The sequence below is a fragment of the Ostrea edulis genome, chromosome 5 (assembly GCF_947568905.1).
Source record: "Ostrea edulis chromosome 5, xbOstEdul1.1, whole genome shotgun sequence".
Taxonomy (NCBI): Eukaryota; Metazoa; Mollusca; class Bivalvia; order Ostreida; family Ostreidae; genus Ostrea; species Ostrea edulis.
The window spans coordinates 79,483,795-79,507,532 of record NC_079168.1 but is presented as its reverse complement, the minus strand read 5'-3'; the positions used below and the strand labels follow the sequence as shown (position 1 = coordinate 79,507,532).

At 36.1% G+C, this 23,738-nt stretch overlaps 2 protein-coding genes and 1 long non-coding RNA gene across 3 annotated transcripts in view; 1 reads left to right on the top strand and 2 right to left on the bottom strand.

Annotated features, from left to right (window-relative positions):
* On the top strand, positions 1-737 carry LOC125649749 (uncharacterized). The gene is made up of 2 exons (XR_007360798.2): positions 1-375; positions 585-737. It is a non-coding gene; the product is annotated as an uncharacterized LOC125649749 (long non-coding RNA).
* LOC125649746 (aftiphilin-like) overlaps positions 1-1,937 on the bottom strand; it is a 47,652-nt gene extending 45,715 nt beyond the window's left edge. Inside the window, exon 1 of the mRNA XM_048877468.2 lies at positions 1,715-1,937. The gene's annotated coding sequence lies outside the window, so the exon portion shown is untranslated. The remainder of the gene's footprint in view (positions 1-1,714) is intronic.
* Positions 1,938-6,946: 5,009 nt separating this feature from the next.
* Positions 6,947-20,703, bottom strand: LOC125651833 (uncharacterized). Its single transcript, XM_048880634.2, has 2 exons — positions 20,234-20,703; positions 6,947-10,625 (listed from the first exon to the last, which is right to left on the bottom strand). Exons 1-2 carry the CDS (start codon positions 20,298-20,300, stop codon positions 9,205-9,207), a joined length of 1,488 nt encoding a protein of 495 aa, XP_048736591.2. The 5' UTR covers positions 20,301-20,703; the 3' UTR covers positions 6,947-9,204.
* Between the last annotated feature and the right edge of the window lie 3,035 nt (positions 20,704-23,738).

Genomic DNA, 23,738 nt, shown 5'->3' with positions numbered 1-23,738 from the left:
AAAAAATTCCTCAAATCCTGACCTTCATGGACAAGATGGAGTGGTCTGGGGAATTGAATTGTTTATAGAGAAGTTGGTTACCACCATTATTTATTTGAAATCTGTGTTCCGATATTATTTTATTAAGTGGACCCTTAAGTCTCAATATACCTGGCGAATTGCCAATACGAAGCTAAAGTGACCAGGGTTAAAATGTAATATGTTAAAAGAGTATTTTATAGAATTTAAATAGTTTCATTGTTATTGATATCTGTATTAATATAGGGAGGTGACCATTCTACATTGATCCAGTGCCTTTTTATGGGATTCGAAACTGACTGTGAGATGTATGAGAGTTTGACTTCTAGGCGGGCAATTCTACTTTCACTTTAAACGGTAAGTTGAAAAGAGCATGCTGCATCTTTGATGTAAAATATCTCGAAAAGGAATCAAGGACCCTATTGCAAATTTGGCCTTGTTGGAAAGGTTAGGAATTTTGCTGAAAGTTGATATCTGTCATTATACTGGGGAATTTTTTTTTTTTGAATTAGGAGGGGTTGAAAATGGGTATATTTTCCTCATTTTTGTTGCTTTTTTACTTCCAGGATGGCAGGTGCCTGAGTGTATCTCGACCCATTTCCAGGCTAGCATCAGATGTCATGATGGACCTTTAAAATCTTTCACATGTGTGCTTTCAAGAACCATATACATTATTTTTGAAAATTGGTTGCCATGGTAATAAAATCTGAAAATTAAAACATGGGCTTCTGAAGGCGAATTTTCCTCCATTTCCTGGTAGTTTGTGACCTTAGTTTCTCCTACATACGGGTAAATTAAGCCACATAGGTTACACACAATAGCGTAGACAACGTTAGAAAATTTACAAGTCAAATTATCAACAACAAATTGGTACAGAAACTACGTCCGGTGAGATTACTACTAAATGAATTTCTAGTGATCAGTATATCACAAGTTTTACAATTTTTACAGAACATTTTGACATCGAGCACATGAGATCTGAAAAAGAATCATAGAAAATATTTCCTTAAGGAACATGACAATCTTTAATTTGGGTATATGAATTTTTGTACCAAAGCTGATTATTATTTGACTGTACATATGACAAATCTTTGCTATCTCGAAGGATAATCCGAGGGACTCCAACCAATCTGTTAGAGTCTGTGCCCCTTATTGACTCCACAGAGTGACACCTTTTATACTGGTTTTATACTGGGCGACGTGTCAGCCAGTATTGTATCGTTATTGTTTATATTCATGAGAGAACATATATCGAGCGACAAGCGGGGACAGATTGTTCACTAGCAGAGATGCATGCTGAATGGGTAAATAAAAGGCGAAGATAACGAACATTGATCAATCTCACCACTCCTATAAGCAATACAAATAGAGATTTGGACAAACACAGACCCCTGGATATACCAGAGGTGGGATCAGGTGCCTAGGAGGAGTAAGCATCCCCTGTCGACCGGTCACACCCGCCATGAGCCCTATATATTTAATTATCCGAGTTTATGTTAATTTGGCGCTCGATATGTACATGAAATTGGTGACAGAGCGTAACATTAAAAGCAAGTGTTCTGCAATAATAAAATAGCTAATCAATAGTTTAAGTTATCATCTGTCGCTATTTATAGAATGACATTTATTATATTTTCAAAAGTTATCTATAGGTACGAAAAATTGTCCCGCTTTTCTCCCTTAACATCATACTTACATTTAGCCAGCCTTTTCGGTAATCAAACATTTCCATGCGTAAATTGGCATTAATTACACACGTTTAATGCGTTGACATGAACAGCAAATGCACCGAGTGAATATTTTATGTTGAACAGGTAAAAAAATTCCATCTGTATGCAAAATCAATTGCTTAGGACAAAGTATTTGCTTGCAGTTTTTTTTTTTATCATTAATTTGTTGTGAATCTGTTCGTAAACAGGACGTCAGATGATACATCGTTTTTTCTCATCGTCTGTAACACGTGACCTGTCTCGCGTTCGTCTTACTTCCGCGCTGTAAGCGATAGCAAGACGGATTAGCGTATGACAAGCCGTTTTACTATTTATTCGAAAAAGATATATTTCTTTAACTTTGAGAGGCATCTCTTCAACTTTGAGAGATGTCTCTTAAAGTTAGAGCGATATCTCTTTAACTTATAGAGATATCTCTTAAAGTTAAAGAGATATCTTTTTACCGATGCAAAGACATATATCTTTAATTTAAAGCGATATCTCTTTCAGAAAATGTAATAGAGATATCTCTTTAACTTTCAGATATATCTTTTTAAGTTAAAGGCATAACCTTAATGAATTGACTAAAATGGTTACTACCGTCTATGACCTTCGCCTTTTGTATGACATGATAAGTGCACGTGATCAAAATATGTCTCTACCGTGTTGAACAGTAGATTTGTTGGACAAAGTAAATAAATATTAGTATATATGTATCAGACGTTTGTATTTTTCATTCATACATGTATGTCCATCGATTTCTATGGCATGTCAAACGTTGCAATATTTGATCTTTTCCATTTGTATTGTATAATTTTCCATTTGTATTCTATATTTTCCATTTGCATTGTATAATTTTTCATTTGCATTGTATAATTTCCATTTGCATTGTATAATTTTCCATTTGTATTCTATATTTTCCATTTGTATTATATATTTTTTTCGTTTGCATTGTATAATTTCCATTTGCATTGCAAAATCTTTCATTTATATTGCATCCGAGGGATTGTTTATTTTGATTTGTTACGAAGGATTTCATTAGTTTAGGTCCCACTTATATTTAGCCGTCACCAGGTGACGTACCACAAATAGACTTACTATGCTACATGTATGGGCACAGTGGCGTAACATTGGGGGTACTTTAACGTGTCAACGCCTGTCGATATTTACGTCTAAGGTTTGATGCAGCCATGACACGAGTAGAACTCGAACATGCAACTTCACGGTTACGAACCAAAGGGCATATCACTGAACTACCGCGATCGGTTCCATATAGGACTAGTTGAACATAAATGTAGCCAGCAATGAGGAATCTTGCGCCGGGAGACCCCCCCCCCTTCACAAATTATATTTTATATACAGATGTCGAAAAAAGCATGCATGTACGTTTTATTTTGTCAGAACGCACTTGTCCAGGGGACTTCCAGGGGCGGATCCAGGAATTGCGGTTACGGGGGCGCTATTTTATGAGGCACGGGGTCTGGGGGCTGCCTCAAGTGGGTAGGGGTCCAGGGGGCGAAGTCCCCGGAAGCTCCTGGATTTTACAGATTTCATAGGGATTGAAATATGTCATTTTTAATCAAGTGAAATTAGTAAAATGACGCAAATTTTAAGGGTTTCTGGAAAAATTAAGTTCTCTCAATAAAGTACTTCAAGAAATCAAAAGACTTTGTCATTTATTTCTCCGGGAATGGAAGAAATTATTGCTTCTTTTATTGTTTGATACATTTTTCTAAACAAGATACCAAGATTTACCTTAAATTTGGAAATTTTGAGGGGGAGGGGCCCTCCTTAAATCCGCCACTGACTTCGCCCTCCAACTGCAACCCCCCTCCCCCAAGGCTTTGCACTGGATTCACTAGGGATCTTAAGATAGTCCCCAGACATCCAGCAGTTTACTGCATCCTTTCGTTCAGAATTATCTAGATCAGCCAGTGGTTAAATAGGAGACTAGTTTGAATATGCTGATCACATTAGACTCAAATTCGATAAATGATAACTTAAGATTAATCCATTGAATAGTTGTAACAAACCAAACTCGAGGTTAACAATTGGTGGGGACCCAAGGGCTGAATTAAGTCCCCCGAATCTACTGAATTCTGACTTAATAAAAATGTGCATGCTTTTCTGGACAGTTCTATTTTTTTTTTTTAAATGATCGGGGGGGGGGGGGGGGTCGCCATTACTAGAGCTAGCTAAGTATTTTTAAAAATAACTAGTCCAGGATCTGGTCGTGGTAGTTCAGTAATATATCGCTTGGTTTGTGGGCGAGAGGTCGTGAGTTCGAGAACCGTTACTGTTATTGCCGCATCAAAGCTTTAGAGACATAAAGACAGTGATTGCTCCTTTGCCAAACACTCGGCATTTAAAAGACCTTAAAAACAGATATTCCGTATCGCTGCACAGGCGTTGGCACGATAAAGAACCGTCATTGCTACGGCCTGTCATCGTCGGTTACCCACGGATGCTTCTATTCGAGCGTGAGTGGACTCAAAACCGTGGTTTGCGACGATGCGGCCCTGTGTGCTAAGCACGTCTACAGTACAGATGTGGTACATCAGTGACGTTAACTAATGAAATCCTTCGTAACAAATCAAAATAAACATTCCCTGGATACAATACAAATGAAAAATTATACAATGCAAATGGAAAATATAGAATACAAATGGAAAATTATACAATACAAATGGAAATTATACAATGCAAATGTAAAATTATACAATGCAAATGGAAAATATAGAATGCAAATGGAAAATATAGAATACAAATGGAAAATTATACAATACAAATGGAAAAGATCAAATATTGCAACGTTTGACATGCCATAGATTTCAAGCCGAAAATGTCTGCATCTCTTCAATTCCAACTTCTGCCATGTGACACAATTTTGGCGCGCTTCCGCTTTGGAAGCATTCCGTGTGCATCTAAAAATAATTTTTTAAAAATCAAGAAATATCTCTTTCAGTTAGAGAGATCTCTCTTGAACTCGGAAAGAGATATCTTTTCTGTTTTAAGAGATATCTTTTATTCAAAATCTTATGAAGATATCTCTTAAAGTGAAAGAAATACTAGTATCTCTTTACTTTAAAGAGATATCTCTTTATTTTAAAGAGATATCTTTCTAAATGAAAGTGATAGCAATCAAAGTAAACGAGATATCTCTCTAAGTAAAAGAGATATCTCTCTTTAAGTGAAAGAGATATCTCTCTTATTTTAAGTGAGAGAGTTTAAGAGAATTTAAAGAGATATCTCTCAAAGTTGAGAAATATATCTTAACCTTAAAAGATATTTCTTTAAACTATAGATATATCTCAAAGTTAAAGAGATATCTCTTTTTCGAATGAATAGTAAAACGGCTTGCCATAGAAGTGAGATAGACTGTGGGTTCTGAGTAGATTGCCTACTAGTACAGCAATTTATCATTGTTTGTTTGTTCCTTCTTCTCTAAGCATGTAACAGTTCAACTGTTGACCGGTGTCGCATAATTTACGTTCCGGCTACTTCGCATTCCGGGTGGAACCTAAAAATCAAAAGGTAGGTCCCGGGTTTCTCTGTAATTTTCGTTCCGGTTTCAATCTGTGACCCACGAACTTGTATTTTTTCATTACCTCGAACCATAGAAGGTGTCATCACCTATCTGACGTCGCTGAAATATCCAAATAATTGATAAGAAAATGAAAAGAGAAGAATAAGAAAACGGTCAAAGTCGTTCTTATATATGATGGGGCAGTATCTGAGGTACTTCTTACCGTAGGTCTAGATCTAGTATCTATCTTAGTGTTTTGACGACAATTTTCTGTGGACTGGTATCTACATTTTTTTCCCGAGAAAGTATTATTATATAGACCAAATGTTTTTACAGTAATCCAATTATTAACTACTAGTAATGTCAGCGATTTGTTGAAATTGGGAAATTTTTTGAGTGCTGCTAGAGAGCCGAGTTTTCCCTCTAGTAACGGTGGATACTGCGTATGTCTTCCCGTTCTGTTTGCATTTTCTGCTTCCCTTGTTCATAAGCCTTTTGATTTTACAAAATGCTGACCTCCTCCTGATATTATTGCATAAAATATTTTCCGTTCCGTTTTCAATTCCCGGTCTTAGCAACACCCCAGATATAGTTATCTTAAGACTTACTACATATCAATAATGATTTTTAATAATACATGTATATATATCTTACCGAAATGCATTCATATAATATGGTATACTATTGAATTTTTTTCATTATTGAAAGTACTCGCACCTCAGCAGTTAGATATAGAATAAGAGGTTAATAGCTCTTCCTGCACTAAACTAGACACCAGCTTCTTCAATGTATTTATGCCCAAAGGCCGATCCAACCCTTGTTTATTGTTTCCCCAGACCTCCGAGACTGGATCCGAAACTAATTGCACATGGTATTCTTGTACTTTGTGCTTACTCACCCTCACCCTTTCCAACTTTGTATCAGTCAAGTCGAAAGATTTTATATGGGGCAACTTTCGCAGGGGCCTGAAACACCAATTTTAATCATCATAATTAAAAGAGTTCAATTATACAATCTGTTTCGTTTTTAAGGCTTTTTGGATTTTATGCCCCCCCCCCCCCCCCAAGGCCGGGGTGGGTGCATATTGTTTTGTCCTGATTGAAACTTTTGAACAGCAAGTGCTACAGCTATTCCTTGTGACAAGACCTTTCTGTGGGTACTAAACCTTTTGACCTTGACATTTGACCTACTTTTAAAAAATTGACATTGGCTATAACTTCTAAACGGTAAATATTAGAGCTTTCATATTGTAGTGAGCATTTCTTGTGACAAGATTGTTCTACTGGTATCTGGATATTTGTCCTTGTGACCTTAGCCATCTTTGGGATTGGACATTATCGGGGGCATTTGTGTTTCACAAACATATCTTGTTATCATTGAAAATTTCTATCAAATTTCATACAAACGATAGTGTATTTGTTCAAACTTTCCGGAGAATATCATCGTCGCAAACCACGGTTATTGCTTCATTCTATAACACGAATAGAATGAAACAATAACCCGTGGTTTGTGAAATAGAATGAAACAATAACCCGTGGTTTGCGAAATAGAATGAAACAATAACCCGTGGTTTGCGGAATTGAATGAAACAATAACCCGTGGTTTGCGAAATAGAATGAAACAATAACCCGTGGTTTGCGACGATGCGGAGAATATAAACTCTACAATGTACCCCTTCTCTTACATACACATATTCGGTTTGACATGTTTATTTAACACCATATAAAAACAATACAAAATGTACACAGAATCAATTATAACAAGTTATGATAGTAATAGAAAATGTATACAAGATTCAACAACAATTTTAATTTGACAGGAGTTTCTGGTTAAAGCTTTCAACAATACAGATTTAGTGTATTAACCCACCTTCAGACTAGCTGCGGAGGGACAAATCTGAATGCAATATGCCTTCTATACTACAGTATACTACAGTCCACTGTAAAAAAAATTATTATCACATACAAAATAACAGTCACTGTGTTAACTGGGACTAACATATTGATAAAAGAATCAAATCTCCATCACAGTTTCTAAAACTACAGTAAAACATGATTATAGCACACCTCCAGGGCCAGGGGAAAAAAAAAACAAGTTCATTATATTTTTGTTATATCCAATAGCATTTTTGTTATTTTTCTCTCATGAGAATAAATATCACTTTGTAATAAGTGTTAATTTGTTACAAGCATATTCATTATAAGCGTGTTTTACCGTATGTGAAAATTTTGGTGATTCGACTCACAAACCCGAAACCTTGTCTCATTTTCTTCATGAACCAGGTCAAGATGGGTGAATAGTCATATGTAGGAAAAAGAGTTCTTAACAGTACCCAGAAAATGTACAATACAGTTTAAAAGTGAGTTTGCTACACCCAAGGACAAAGAAATATTGTATATTTCTTGTCCAATACAGGGCGTTTAAATATCCCACAGCGTAGTGCCATAAATGGATAATTATGCTATAAATTATGGCATGAAGGTGTATATTATTGAAATATGCAACCAATGTTTCTTTTTGAATTCTTAAACAAAAAGTAATGTGACAATTTTCACCAATAACCAAGACACAGGATGCAGTAAAAGCAGGTGTCAGATATTACAAAATATACGATAGGATAATATCTGACACTTTGTTATCCCAAGTACACAGCAGTCATCAACGTCGTTCAAGTTTACAGTGAAGGCAATCTGAGACATAATACGATAAACTTGCATCAACAGTCAATACACTGCACTTGGATTATCGTTAGTATGTGACTGTAAATACAGGCTAGTCTCATTCATTCGGGCACTTAGGTCCTAGGCAGGATACATGAAGTATCCCGATTAATCCGGACACTTAGGTCCGAGGCAGGATACATGAAGTATCCCGATAACCAAATTGCATGGTCTATTACAAAAATAATGAGCCAAAATAATTTGTTCCCAAGATATATATCATTGAGAAGTTGAGGTATCCAGATATATACAAATCCTACTGATAATACAAATCCTACTGATAATACAAATCCTACTATTGATAATACAAATCCTACTACTGATAATACAAATCCTACTGATAATACCATTATTTTTCAGACTGTATAGTAAAACAGGCTCATTACGAAATGCTAGGGATGAACAAATTTTGATTCGTTATAAACATAATTTGTAACACCCAGTGAGTTCATACATGTATAAATATGTTTTAAAACTACCGGTAATGAAAATCACTCGTAAGTGTGAATTCATTATAAACATGTTTGCTGTAACTATGTTTTTTTTATATCAAATACGAAATGCACATTTGCTTTGTGTCGACAATATGGCTCTTCATTGTAGTGCATTTAAATCTTTCACAGTGATTAACTTATGAATGGGACTAGAATTAAATACGATACAATCTAATATGAAAATGTGTACAAGTATAAATAAAGATATGAGCAATCAAAATATTTTGATATGATTGTACAAAGATTAGGATTTCACATGTACAGGCTGACTTGAATAAACTGTCAGCCTTCAATGCAGGTGGGTTTTTTGTTCTTAATATGCCATATATAAAAATAAACAAATAAAATTTGATGCATAATACAAAAACTGTTTACGGTAGCTACAGTTTTGTGAGTGAAAATTCAAATAAGTTGATATTCATGTGCTACTGGCTCGGAGATCTAAATCTTTGGTTTATGATTAGCATTCATAGTAATTAGATACACATCAGTCATTTTATTCAAGTGTTTAACTTTGGGGAAATTGACCTGATATAGATGTAGAATTCAATATCTTGGTCGGTTTTACTATCACAGTTTATCGAATGCTTTAGTAGGAGCTGTCTTCCATTGATAAGGGGAAAAAATCGAATGAATATTTTGACATTGAACAACACATACAAAAAATTTAAGGCTAATAAAAAATCTTTTTTACCCATTCTTATTATGACTTCAAATGTGAACAAGGCGAACAGCTCCTAATCTTCTTCCCCCCGAAGCCTGGAGTATTGTACATTATAGTTCTTGGATTTTTGGTTGTTCACTGCAAAATACTTACGAACAAACATAAAGGTAATGACTACAAACAGCACCAAACCAACAAAGAAAAAAATCAGCATAAACACAGAGCTGGGCAGGGCGGAATTTCTATAATTAACCTCGTTATGGACATCAATGCCCCACACATCATCCAGCAAACTAAAAGCCTTCGATGAGTCATGTCCAATCCCACCAACTACATACAACTCGTTCCACATATTGAAAGACATGGCATCAGTACGACAGCTTGGATATCTTCCCCTTTCGAACTCATTATCTGCTGTACCATAACTTCCTGGGTCACTGGCTTTATTGGAACCACCCATCCATGACCACATTTTGTAGTCTAGGTCGAAATACCAAAGGTCATTTAGAATGACATCTGGCATTTCTTTAGAGATTGTTCTGGGGTCTGAGGATGCTCCTTCTCCCCCAAACATCCACAAATGCCCCTCACTATCTGTCCAGCTCACAGTCCCCCTTCTACATCCTGGAATGTTTTTCTCGTTAGCATATCCTTTCTTCCCATAATATCCTTCAATGCATTTATTTGGATTCCCCATCACTACAGTCCAAGTGTTTTTCTTGCAGTCAAAATTCCATAAATCAGTTGAAAATCCTGCATTGTGATGAGAATCAATTTTGTTTTTGTTTTTCACATTTCCTGAAAACATGTATAGCTGTTGATTATGACCCACCCAAGATGCTGCCCCGCTACGGCCTGCTGGATAAACAACACTTGGACGAATGATGCCTTCCCTGTGAAGTTCAGATGACAATTTTTCCTGTCGCCACTTGAGATCAATCAGGCTGAATTCCCACATATCATCTAACTGGTCAAAAGTTTCTGAAATTCCTCCAAAAATCATCAATTTTGTCTGCATACACCACACAACAGCATCTGCTCTGGGACTGGGTGACTCTCCAATGCTTTCATTTCTAAGCTTCTTCAGCATCTCTGATAGTGGCAACCATTCCTTTTCCTTTAGGGCAAAGACCCAAGTGTCTCCAAGCACCTGCTTATTCTTATTCATCCCCCCATACACAACAATCACTGAGTGAGCTGCCCCGCACATTGCTGTAAACTTCCTAGGAACAGGTGCTCTGTTCTTATTTTTGGCGGATATGTCTACATTATCAGACCCGGGGTGCTCCAATGTCCACTTCCTGTCGTTGGTGTTATACTTCCAGAGATCGTTCTTCAGTGTTGATTGTCCATTATACCTTCCTTGTCCACCAAATGCCCACACATTGTACACATCTTCCTGCCATAATGAACTCCCTCCCCGCGAGCCCATGGAAGTTTTGGAGGGTTCCTGATTGCCAAGACTATTTCCGTACGCCCACCTAAACCTTACACCTGAAATAAAGAGTTCATAAGGTTAAGCTAGGGCCTTTGTATGTTAATCAAGCTTTATTTTTCCTAGTCCAGTTTACAACCTCTTGCAACAATTCAGTATTTTAGGTTATGCATGAAAATATTTGTCTTCATGAATAACAAGAGGCCCATATCTAAAGATTTTCCCTACATATTTGCATGTAAAACTTTGATCCCTATAGTGGCCCCAACCTACCCCCAGGGGCCATGATTTGTACAAACTTGAATCTGCACTATGTCAGGAAGTTTTCATGTACATGAAAACTTCTTTGGCCCTGGTGAGCTAAAATACAAACCAACAGTCTGAAAACTAGCTCACTGTAGTAGCTTGTAATTTTATTGAAAATTATATCACAGCAATTCTCCAATTTCTGAGATTGGTGTAATCTACTGGAACCGACAATCTAGGACTAAACTTTGAATGCATAAACCCATGCAGGTGTCCCAAATCACCTGATAAAATTATAGAATTTTTTTCCAAGATGCTATATATATGATATGCAATATGCTTAAATAAAAGACACAAATAATACTTGAAATCTTTCCTTTAAACATCAATGGAGGACATGCCAACTTGTTTTCTTTCTCTAGATGAAGGTTCATACATGTCTATTTTTAAAGCAAAATTGAACACTGTAACAGTAATTGAAAATGAAAGTAAACAATAAAGCGAAAACACTTGGTCTATTGACATACAGGTGCAAACCAATATGATGCCTCTTACAAAGGGGGGGGGGGGGGGGGGGCATAAATATAGCTATAGTCAAACCTCGTTATCTCGAACTCGATGATACCAAGAAAAAACTTCAATTATATATCCGAGGATTCAAGAAATCTAGGGTAAAATACATAAAGAATAAGTGGTTGGGACTTCCGAATCACTTCGACATATCCATGGTAGTTGAGATATCGATGTTTGAGATACGAAAGTTCAACTGTATTTTCAATTTACATTTTTCACTTTAATAATTGAAATGTTGCTTCACATAAAGAATTGTGTCTGACATGTCCTACATTGTGTTTTATGAGGCATTATTTCTCCCTTGATCAACCAAGAAAATCCATTGGACATGTTTGGAAATTTTGGCATCGTAAACAGTTTTGATATAAAATATTTCATTAATTAGAAGCTATAGCATTGGAGTTGAGACAGTTGAATTTAATCAAGACATTAATTTTCATAACATTGCAATACTTAGAGTTGTATGGTTCAAAGATCGACAATTTTTTCCACCTTGTAAAAAAACTGTTAAATCATCAGACGTATGTATTTATGAGGCTGTGAGACATATCATACATAATTTCACCTATTTTGACTAGAATTATTTGATTTTAAATCGGTGTTAACAAATAACGGTCACTCGGCATTTCTAACGCTCGAATCACGTGACAGTGACGAGTCCAGTTTAGACTGATCGCATTGTTGGTCTTCTCTGTGTAAACCTGTGTTAATTTGTTACCACAGTACCGTGCCATAAGTTAAATAGAAAAAAATAGGGCACCGCTAAACTGGTACATGATACGCCAGCATACATTATTGACACAGGAATTTGAACAAGTAAGAAAGGATTATCCACAAATGGATTTCGTCGGAGTTGCAATAACAATGTATTCTGCATTAACCAATCGAAGTCCAAAGGCTGTAACTCCTTCAAAAATAGTGGGACAGCATTCCCCTTGTAATATGCACACCTACCAGTGCTCCCACTGGACCAGAATTCCCTTTCGCCACTTTTTCGGGGAGTGGCGCGGCACAAATAATCACATGCTTTACAATTATTTCCATCATATTATATATTATTTTATTCATTACACTTATTTTAGCATTTTGAATCAGTTACATTACTTAATCATATCCAGCTACCATACTTAAACATTTCTTTCTGAAATAATAAGAAGTTGATTTGTTTGATAAATTCTATTATGGAAATCAAAATTCAGATAATAAATCATATAAATATAAACTTCATGATGCTACACCCCTCAGTGAAAACATTGTGTACATTGGCCGAAATGCAGATGTCACAAAACATCAAGCCCAATTTAGAGTCGTATCTCAACCATTCCCTATTAAATTTCCGTTTTTGTATGGAAGATTTTGCAATTTGGAGAGAATCAGATGTTTGAGCAGGTGGGGTTAACTGTAAAGCCAAACATAGATATTTTTTAATTTTAGACTGACTAGGGTCAGAAGCTACAAGTTTAGTGTCAAAATAGAATGGGGTGCATAGTCTTATGAGATTAGCATTTTTATACTGTTGCGCACCGAACTTCAAAGAAAATTATTTATTAAAATTGCTATGTCCATATCAATGGTGACCGACCGCATTGTTTATGAAATATTCGAACTAAAATCAAACACATCAAAATCAAAATCTTGTAATCAACAAGTTTGGCCGCAAAAACAAACAATTGATGTATTCATATACACCATAATACGGCCAATTTAATTACCGGTCGGTTCTCTGGTTAAGAATTGACATTAATGTGGAGATGATAACACGATAATGAATACGACTTTAAATGTTAAACAATTGACCACAGCAGGGTAAACAGCTGTCCGATGTACTTTATTACATAATCACCGACTTTTTTGCAGCCATAAATTACCTGAGACTGTGACCAGCTCTGTGTGCACTGGAGCGACGCGAGATTTCCGGTCGCACGCGTTGACTGAATAAACAGATTTTGACTGCATAAACAAACAAGCGATAATGTGTCACTGACAAAGGATTAAAAATACAATTTATTGCAAAAAGGGATTTTCGCCACTTTCAATTTTTTTTCACCATTTTTGAAAAAAATTCGCCATTGGCGAAAATGGCGAAGCCCAGCTCGAGCACTGACACCTACACATTGTCATCTTCTTTGTACCAAGTTTCATCAAAATCCCCTAAAATTCTCCCATTTGCGAGAATGGGAGACACGCATTTATTTGATACTTGTATATTTACGGGGGGAAATCCTTTGTAGTTCTTTTTATCAAAACTCTTCATTGTCATCGGGATTCTGAAATTCATCATTGAGGTATATTGAAATTTAATATGTCATACACCCAGTCACATGATTACGATCCAATTCTGTATTAGTGGCAAAGCAGCAAAGATAATCAGTAAATTAAAACAAAATACTCTTTTGACTTTTTCTGAAAAGCAAAATACTCATTGATTTGAAAATCTGGGGGTAAATACTCTTTGTGGTAAAAATTTATCTGGAGCTCTGGTTATAACGTAATACATCCGCATTTTTATGTGGGTGTATGAAAAATCAAAATCGAATACCTCTTAGTAATTCGTAGTTTTCAGACTTTAATTTAAACAGTTGCGTCTTAAGTTATAAACGTCATGTTAGGGTTCCCTTGATGCGCGTGGAGCTATTTATAGATGCCTAACATACTTAATGAGTGGCAATGGAATTTATGCATACACATAATATTGACTTTTTAAATAATATTATCATTTTTAAATGCAAATGATTTCAAGCATGTAATTAAGGGGAAGTTTTAAACTGAATCATCTGCTTTAAAGTAATTTTGTAAAAAAAAAAAAAAAATTAAAAAAATAGATGAACTTTAGGCATACAGCTTTTAAACCTTTTACATTCAAAAGTTTATTGTACAGTCACCAGAGAGCAATAATAAAGGTTATTGTACAGTCACCTGAGAGCAATAATAAAGTTTATTGTACAGTCACCAGAGAGCAATAATAAAGGTTATTGTACAGTCACCAGAGAGCAATAATAAAGTTTATTGCACAGTCACCAGAGAGCAATAATATAGGGTTATTGAACTTATATTGGTGAATATTGGCACGAGTTGGCTGTGAAAATGCACGAGCTTGCGAGTGCATTTTGAAAGCCAACGAGTGCCAATATTCACCTATATAAGTTCAATAACCCTTTTATTATATAGCTAAAGTATTTAGTTGTTAAATTATATCCCTTTTCACTCAAACTACTCCAAAATAGACGAGAATTCATCAATATTGGCAGTGTGCAATAACAGCATGCACTTCTTAACTGTTCAATATTTAACCCGTCATTAATGCATGAAGCATACTGATTTTGTAAATGGGGACATCATAATTTATGTACAGTAAAACATTTTGCTTAAGTAAATATCAAATACCGGCTCTGTCAGATTCGGAGGACCGTCGTCTGCCATTTTGGCTTGTTTACGTCATTACGGTAACGTCAATATTGAACGCTCATACTCGGAATGTTTCGGGCGCATACAATTTACGCAATGCAAAGTTAGCGTTCAATAAATTCTCAGGATATTGAACGCTAACATTCTCTAGATTTTACGCAGATTTTATATTAGACTATTTATTAGCTATATAATAATAAAGGTTATTGTACAGTCACCAGAGAGCAATAATAAAGGTTATTGTACAGTCACCAGAGAGCAATAATATAGGTTATTGTACAGTCACCAGAGAGCAATAATAAAGTTTATTGTACAGTCACCAGAGAGCAATAATAAAGGTTATTGTACAGTCACCAGAGAGCAATAATAAAGGTTAATCAAATATGCATTGAAGTTTTTTTCCAATGCCAAATTGAAATCAAATTCCATAGGTTTATTTTTGTATTCTAAATCAGTAGGTAGTAATAGAGTTCCTTTCCGATTGTACTGTGATGGTTATCAACAACATAATGGAGGAACTGTAAAGTCATAGAAGTTTGAAAACTTTGAAAAAAAATCTATTCACTATAATGGAATAATCAAGAGAGAGTGAAAAAGGTCTGAAACAGTCTGTTTTTTCCAAAAAAATAATAATAACACATTCATGTTTTCAATCAACGAGTCGATGTCATAAAACATCACTTCTGACTGTCGATGTCATAAAACATCACTTCTGACTGTCACTTACTTGTTACATCTAGAAGTAGAGATTACTTCATCACACAGTTTAAAATTGTTTGCAAAGTTTTTACATTTATTTTCTACTTAAGAATAAAATATCTTGTGGTTTGAAATAAAGTTTCTTGTATATTTTTTCAACATGACCAGTCGGACTAGTAAGCCGATATTTTACCTGACCGGACTTAGTAGTCTTGGTCAGTCGCACACTGAATCTCCAGTCAGGTGCTCTACTAACTGAGCTATCTTGCCACTGGCAATCAAACCCATCTGACTACCTTATTCCCCCATCCTTAAATGTCTATACAAATTCACACTTATATATATATATATATAAATATATATATTTTTAATACATGAGCCTAATCCTCTTTTCCCGTCATCTTTCCTATAACACCTGTGGCAGGTTGTACAGTACATATGTGTGTAGCGCGATGCTGTATACAAGCGAGACGTGGCCCTTGCCAAAACCAGACCTCCTTCGCCTACGACGAAATGACAGAGCCATGGTCAGACAGATTTGCAGGGTAAAGCCAGAAGACATGGCTAGTGTCAGATCAAGCAAGCTACTGGCACGACTTGGGATCGATGACCTCGACACTATCCTGCAGGAGAAGAGGCTACGCTGGTTTAGGCATGTTGCTAGATCCAGTGGGGCAATAAATAATGTTTTCAATATGAAAAAAGAGGGAGGACGACAACCAGGGAGACCAAAGATGACCTGGAAAGCAGTTAGAAAAAGACCAGCGTCAGTGGGGACTTCGTGATGTTAACCCATTGAACAGAGATGCCTGGAAGTCAAATGTTAAGTCTGCCTAGCTGCAATAATGTAGCCCTATCCAATTTTTTTTATTCTGACGTTTTCGGGATAGGGCTACAATTCCAAAGGATCTCCGTAATGGTGCAAAATAATTTTATGAATAACCGATAATAAACTCTGTGTATTAGTCCCAAATGTTGTTTACACCAAAAGGAGTACCAACTTTGTGCTCGGGTATGTCTAATAAAGGTGTTTTTCATTAAATATAATGTACAGCATGCAAAATTCTTCGTCTGCTCCGCCATGCTTGTTATCGCGAGATCTCGTAGGTGGATCTAATGAAAGGCCTAAACATTGACAATCAGCGCGAAAATGTAGTTACTCGAGCCACTTCGACAAAGAAAGGAAAATCATATTGTTGCAGAAAGAATTTACACTCTGCTGTTCGGTTTTTAACTTGATATTAAATTCAAACCTTTTCAATACTGACGAAATAGCTTTCGCCTCCATACTTGTCCATTGATGTAAATACTACCTTATATGGCATATGCAAATGACTTGACAACCGGAAGTTGAAACTTCAGTACATCAAACATGGCGCACAAATATGAATCGAGAAATTGGAATTTATCGAAATTGTTGAAAACGGTAGAATAGAGCCTCACAAATCTAAAGTTGCAGGTTGTAAATTTATATATTGACTAAGAAACATAGAATATCATTTTATTTACGTAAAGAAAGTCAGGAAATGTTTAGAATGAGCGCAAATGTTGCGGGAGTGAATCACTCCCGCATTTGCACCATTACGGAGATCCTAAGGAGTTGTAGCCCTCTCCCAAAAAAAAAAAAAAAAAATCAAAAAAAAAAAAATCAGAGAGGGCTACATTATTGCAGCTAAAGTCTGCCATGCGTGCAGCAAACCAGTTACCTGGAAGGGAGCCCACTGCTGTGGAAGATGCACCTAATCCTGCACGTTAATCAAAATGCCGATGATGATGATGATATATATATATATATATATATCATCAAGTTATCAACACGTGATCTTTATCCCTGGAGAGACATTTTCACCTGTCAGTTCCAGGGGCTGGTCAATGACAATAAATGCAACACGAAGGGAGAAATGCAACAGACCAGACTGGGATTGAAACCCAGCCCCCTGCATCTCCAGTAAGGAACTCTACCAACTGAGCTATCCGGCTCAGCGACCTGACCTGTCTGCAGCTTGATCAAACCTTAGGTGTTTAACATATAAAGTGACTGTTCTTTTGTGCCAAGTGCCCGGCATTTAGAAGTGAACATCATGAGTCTTTCGGATATGACCTTAGAGGTCCAGTGTCACAATAAGCCATTAAAGCATTCAATAATGATTAAGAACACTCACTGCTACAGATGTAAGCACAAGGCATAAGGTCAAAATTTGTGGCCTTTCACCTTTAACTGGTGATGTCATGTCCCTGCAAGAGCAAGAGTGAAACAATCTCGAATGATATGTAAATACAAATAAATCAATAGCCACCACATTACATGTAAAGCGGTCAGCCGCGTTCCATCTCCAATGGCCTGATAGCTTAGTTGGTAGAGCACCTTCTTAGAGATTCAGCTCCAACCCCCTCCTGCCATTCAAATCCCGGTCTGGTCCATTGCAATTTCTCCCTTCCTGTTAAATATGGTGCCGTTGACCACCCCTGGACATGCAGGTGAAAATCTAATCTCAGCAAGATTCATCGAGACTGAATATTTAGACTGACGCCTCTTCCGGATCTCAACACGGAAGAGTTCTGATAGTATATTTCACAATTGGAGATACAGAACTCACTGAATAACAATTACTTTATACAAAGCATTAAAGTGAAAAGCAATAATAAATAGAAAACTGTGTAATTTTTAACCACACTGAGCGTCCTAAACTATCAGAACTCTTTAGTGTTGAGAAGGTAAATATGAAATGGTGTTCATTTGCAACGGCTTCAAAAATAGCCAACTTTATTCACTGTGGGATTTGCATTTATATATAAAGGTTAGAAATGCATGTTTCATTGTGAAAGGGATTGAGTTAATAGGATGTCTAAGGCAAAAAGTTAGCGGACAAGACATTCAGTTTAACCCATTTTAATCGCAGAGAGTAGTGAAAGTCCTGACACAGACAAAATGAATCTGGATTGTGTCTTGGAGGTTGAAAACAATTAAAGAGAGAGGAATGTAGTGGTCAGCCAGGTTCGATCGCTGGTGGACAGATAGCTCAGTTGGTAGAGCACCTGATTAGAGAATAAGGGGGCTGGGTTTGAATACCGGTCTGGCTAGTTGCACTTTCCTTCCTGTTACACATATATTTTTAGACGTAAATAACCTTTAGGCCCAATTACGGGGGAATATTTGGTCAGGTGTGCGCATTACAATTTACACAGTCATACAGTCTTTTGTCCAGTTCCGGATCATTGCCAGTTCCTAATCACTTTGTAATTATCATTAAAAAATACTTAATTAATGAAATGATTTTTACTTAGAAAGGTAAATCAAGTTGAAAATGATTACTGAGGGATACAAAACTGTTGCAATACACTATGTATTGCATGTAGATTTACATCTTGAAATTGATATTTAAAAAGTATACTGTAGTCAATTCAATTTTAAGCATATTAATATACATGTATGACTGTATTATTTTTTCTTCCCAACCTCAACTCCACAAGAAAATGCCGAAGGATTGTTATCCCGGGTAGATATAACGTTAGATCATAAACACACTCAGAGAAAGATAATTATTAATGTTGATTACGAGAATTTTAAATGCCGCAATTTTGGCTATGCCAATGCCTAAATGTGAAGCTTTGAATATTGTTCAACATATATAACGTCAATAATGTAAAGATTAATTTAAACTAGTGTTTGATTTGATTTCTACAAAAACTAGGTATAAATTAAGCGAAATAAACATACAGTGAAAGTTTGAATCGGCCTGCAGTCGTTTCAAACATCTCCGTGATTCGGAACTGGCAGTGTTATTCGGAACTGACCTATGAACAGGTTGGGAACACTTCCCCATTAGCGAGATATTCTTGCTAAAACGCGATTATCCCTCTCTAGCGAGAATAAATATATCCTGTACAACCGAGAAAAACACCTGCGGAGTACATCTTTTCGTGATACATGTGAAAAGAAGAAAAAGTGCTAAAATGTCTGATACTTCTGCAAATATATGAATCAAAACAAAAACACTCACGACGTATATTGGATTTCAGACTGCTTCCCTCTTACGCAGCAACTTTGATATGCAATTTTATGACTATGTTGTTAATTTCATAGAAACAATTCGCATCATGTTGAGTGCGTGTCGCACTTATTCAGCGTTGCACAGGATTTGCCGTTATTTTCAATAAAGACGCCAAAAACACCTGTTTATGGTAATGTTTATTTCTCGCTAATGAAGGATAATCGCGTTTTAGCGAGAATATCTCGCTACAGGGGAAGTGTTCCCAACCTGATGAACACGGTTATGGAAAATGCAAAGGCCGGTGACATTTACCACGATTTTCAAGTAATTTTAGTTATTTTTCATTTTAGTAACTTCTGATCTTCTCACAAGACGATTAAAACCTACAGTATCTTCGTGGATTATACCACTAGCAATCGTTAATGAAAATGTGACCCGGAACTAGGAAAACGACTTTACGAGTGCGCTTAATAAATATTATTTCTTTAAAAATGTATTTCATATGAATATAGCCTTACTACCTATAGTATAGGGCCTATATTTTATAGAACACGTTCCTCAAACTTGTTGACGTTTGACCAAGCACAGGAGTCGGCAATACGGGGAGTACCTCGCGGAGCTAGTTATTGTTAACATTGTACACCGTAAAAATCGTATCATCTCTCATCACTGCACAAATAAAAACAGATATAATCAAATGCACATGGATTCACTACTGATTCAAAGCTCTTGACTTTGGAGTACTTAATTACCCTTTATAGCAGAAGTTGTCAAAATCAATGTTAAAATTGTTGTCATCCAACTCCTTAGGTTGCCCATTTTGAAGTATCAGATCTAGAGGCTTTCCGAAAGGTCCACATGAGAAATGCGCTAATAGACGTAAAACGTCTCAAACGACGTGTTCTTTGACCACGCTACCCATTTGATATTGAGCACTGAGGAAAAAGGTTAGAAAGAAAAATCATCGATGTGACCAATGTCATTTATGTATATAACCCCAAAACAATTACTGTTATGCTGAAGTACCAGTAGGAAAGTGAACATATATTTGTGCATGAATAAAAAAAAGAAGAAGCTAAACTACACTCCTCTTTGATCCACTGTAAATTGTACGAAAAAATAGATTCAATGTGAACATCATTAAATGATAATGAAGGTATCCAATAAGCCATATAGGAAAAGTAGTGTTTACAACCTATTTTACACCCCCGCCCTCGAATTCAATTCTTAGATCTACTATATAACTTTCAAGGTAACAACTGAATCATGTCCTAATATCACAGACAATATTGTATCGCTTGAGTTCGAATTTCTATTAAAGAGTAGTAAATTAGAATCCAAGCGATATGATTGCCTGTGAATAGTATGCAAATCTGCAAATGACAATGAAGTATTGCACAGAGATTCAAGGGTATAGGGTAAGACATGTAAGAAGAGCTATTTTACACCCCCCCCCCCCCCCCCCCCACCCATTTTAGATTAACATTTTAGCTGATCATTAGACATCATTGTAAACAATAACAAGAGTACTGCAAACGGTACAATATACGCCCGTCGGACAGTGAAATTCAACCTCGAAGCATACTGTGCACTCTGAATTGATACAACACACATTCTGAATAGAAAAAGTCTTAAAGTGGGGTGGGTGTAATGTCCTGATAAGTGTAATGACCTGATTGACCTGATGGGGTATAAAGTAATATTATTAAGGAAATAAACGTTGTATTGAAATAATTTTTGTTTCTTATATCTTGTTTTATCATTCTTTATGATATTAGAAAAGAAGAAATTACAAGAATTTATTTTAATACCCTTTTTATTGCATTTAGCAAAAGCGAAGGGTGTAATGTCCTGATAATTAGTGTAATGTCCTGATGAAGTATTTTACCAATCTGAGCTGTAATGTTAAGTGTATATATTTATTTTTTGTAGTCATTATTTTGTATGAATAGTTATATTTAATATGTTATAAAACATAATTATTAAATGTTGTTTAAACGAGTATTATAACGAGTTTTCTTCCGCGGTGGTGTAATGTCCTGATGAAGAATGACCTGATGAGATTTTCTGCGGTGTAATGTCCTGATGAAGATTGACCTGATAAGACGTGTCGTATAGCTTTATTACTTATTATTATTAACAAGTTGATTTGAAAGTTATATGAAAGACGTAGTATTTATATATCGATTATTTCTAAAGTTTTCATAAAGATTATTTTAATTTCAGCATTTTGAAAGGAGTATATTTGCTATTCCAAAAATTGGTATATTGAAATTATTTGTTTGTGCGTCGCATGCAATATTTTAGGTCATACTTTTCATTTATTATTTCTAACGTTTATCTTAATTATTTATTCATTCATCCAATTCTAGGCTATGTTGGGCATACAAAATTCAAGAAGAAAAAAATCAAGATAAGTACACAATCACAACAATATATGTTATGACATACACATGTACGATGCATGACAATATAAGATATATATAATTTACGAATTATACCAGAGTTATACATGTTTTTATCGTATGAACAGTGTTTATTATTATTCAAGTTCTTCTTTTGAAAATATTAATGAACAAGAGGCCCAGGGGCCTTATAGGTCACCTGAGTATCATGTAACAACCTTCCAATGTTTGAATTAGGTTTGTGTTTAAATATAAGAATTTTACTTTTGGATGGAAGAAACATTGAATAGCTATGTGGTCATGAAGTACATGTGTCATTTTTATGTTCAATCAATGATCCTTTTTAAAAAACCTAGGTCTGAGACATCATAAAGAAAAGGGTTATTTACTCCTTAGATAAAACCAATATAAGAAGATTTTCAAAGAATTTCTACATTTTCACTATATGACCAATAGAGCCCCACCCTAACACGAGAACCCCTGCCCCAGGGGCCATGAATTCAGTACTGTAAATAGCACTTGAAATTTTTTTTTTTTCTGGGCCAGATCGACTAGGGGACGTATTAACTAGGGGACGGATAGTCTAGGGACGGATTGGTAATGGGACGAATCGACTAAGGGACGGATTGATTATGGGACGGAACGTCTAGAAAGCAACTGATTATGTATTTCTCTGAAAGGGAGGTTGTGACTAAATTTCAGAGCAATACCTGACCATACCAAGAAAATCTGGAAAACTGTTTGACCTACTTCTACCGCTAAAGTACTGTAGGTCATAGTGCGCCAGGCCAGGTGAAATGCTAACTGAACTTGTATTCCTTTGACTGAACATCAGGGCAATATGTGTATCCGTAATGAAAAAACCTCGAAAACTGTCTGACCTACTTTTAGTCTAAAAGCAGGTCAAGGATGGACCAATCCAGCTGAAATGCAAACTGAGCTTGTATTCCTCTGAGAGGAAGCCTTTGACTAAATATCAGGGCAATATCTGTATCTGTAATGAAAAAAAAGCCCGGAAAACTGTCTGACCTATTTTAGTTCAAAAGTAGGTCAAGGATGGACTAATCCAGCTGAAATGCAAACTGAATTTGTATTCCTCTAAAGACGAAGTCTTTGACTAAATATCAGGGCAATATCTGTATCCGTAATGAAAAAAGCACAGAAAATTGTTTGACCTATTTTAGCTCAAAAGTAGGTCAAGGATGGACCAATGCAGCTAAAATGCAAACTGAACTTATATTCCTGCAAGAGAAAGCCTTTGATTAAATTTTAGGGCAATATCTGTATCCATAATGGAAAAAAGCCCGGAAAACTGTTGACCTACTTTTAGTCCTAATGTAGGTCACGGACGGACCAATCCAGCTGAAATGCAAACTGAACTTATATTCCTCTGAAAGGAAGCTTTGTAAATTTCAGGGCAATATCTGTATATGTAACGAAAAAAAGTCCAGAAAACTGTTTGACCTACTTATAGCCCTAAAGTATGTCAAGGATGGACCAATCCAGCTGAAATGCAAACTCACTTTTACCATTCTTGAGGGAGATATTGTGACTAAATTTCAAAGTTGTACATGCATCCATTACAGAAAAAAGTCCGGAAAACATGACCCAGGACGAACGGATGGAAAGCCAGCCAGCCGGACAGACGCATGGACAGCGCCATAACGTCTAATGACGGGCGTATGAAAATAGGAAAATCAAAATTTGAAAATTTTCTGCTCAAATCGTTACCTTTAGACCAGTGATTTGAAACACCACTATAGATTTATCAGCTTTTAAAATTGTAAATAGCGGCATGGACCCCCCCACCCCCCCCCCCCCCCCCCCCACACACACACACACACTCCACCAC